The 1,061-nt window shown below is 48.8% G+C and overlaps 1 protein-coding gene across 1 annotated transcript in view; it reads right to left on the minus strand.

Moving 5' to 3' along the window:
• Positions 1-358: 358 nt before the first annotated feature.
• LOC104501171 (protein FAM86A-like) overlaps positions 359-1,061 on the minus strand; it is a gene marked incomplete at its 5' end in the record, with an annotated part of 4,200 nt that continues 3,497 nt past the window's right edge. The window contains one exon of the mRNA XM_010144934.1: positions 359-459. Within this exon, the coding sequence (XP_010143236.1) occupies positions 359-459 (101 nt within the window). The remainder of the gene's footprint in view (positions 460-1,061) is intronic.

The following is a 1,061-nucleotide window of genomic DNA, read 5'->3' on the forward strand; positions in this document are numbered from 1 at the left end:
CTCCCCTGTCAGCGTGACCCTGCAGATGTGCCTCCAGTATTTACAAATCAAAACAGCTGGAAAAAACTCCAGTTCAAGTCTGTTGTCTTACAGAATCCAAGTGCAGGATGATCCGTGGCTTTTTTTTTTTTTTTTTCTGTTGCTTGAGGTTTGCAGATCCTCTTTCAGGACAGCAGCTTGCCTGGATCATGCTGATGGTTACAGGCAAACTGCGAGTGCGCTTTGAAAACAGCCCCCACACGTGGTTATATCCTCAGGGTCTCTCATGTACGTTTCTAGGATTCAAGATGATCCTGTTGCAAGGACAAGACTGCCCCTCTTGGTCTCAAAATTCTTAATCATGTCATATTTGCCAAGTCTATATAAACAGCTGTAGAATAGTCGTGTCTGGCTGTGCGTCATAGAGGAAAGTACTGCTGCTGTGGGCTGGGATCGACTGCCATCTGATGCCAGCTTTATCTGTAAGGAGAAACACCGCAGTCAAACCTATTTAATAAAATGAGGAGCAAAAGCCGCAGGTCAGGCTCTGTGAGAAGAGTCTCTCATACCCAGGTCAGGCGAGCGGCAGACACACACGCGTCTGTCTGGGTTTTTGGCTGTGAACAGCACTGCTTCCGCTCCGCGGGAATTGAGCGATAGCTGGAGAGCAGCTGCACCGCCAGCAAACCGCACAGGGCAGGCGAAAGGCTTCTGTGGAGTGTAAAATGGGAAATCCCAAATCATCCCTACGTGATTTTATTTCATCTCTAGTTGGCTTCTGTAACCCTCAGATAAAGGTGTCAGGCTGCATCTGGAATGTTATTGCTGTGACAGTGCAGCTCCTCCGTGGAGCTGAACCCTTTATTGGTTCCCTGCGGCCACCACTCCCAGAATCCATCCTAAGCTGGCACTGAAAGAGGTGAGTTGTGATAGACAGCGTGTGCCAAGCCCTGATCAAACCCACACGGAAAAGTTACTGTGCCTGCGCAGACGGTTCTCCAGTCCAGCTCTGGGATGAGAATTTCACTACGGGCCAAAAAATACTCCTGTTCTTCTCTACCACAGATGAAGTAACAGGGAAA

Source organism: Buceros rhinoceros, unplaced genomic scaffold, assembly GCF_000710305.1.
Source record: "Buceros rhinoceros silvestris isolate BGI_N320 unplaced genomic scaffold, ASM71030v1 scaffold8731, whole genome shotgun sequence".
NCBI lineage: Eukaryota > Metazoa > Chordata > Aves > Bucerotiformes > Bucerotidae > Buceros > Buceros rhinoceros.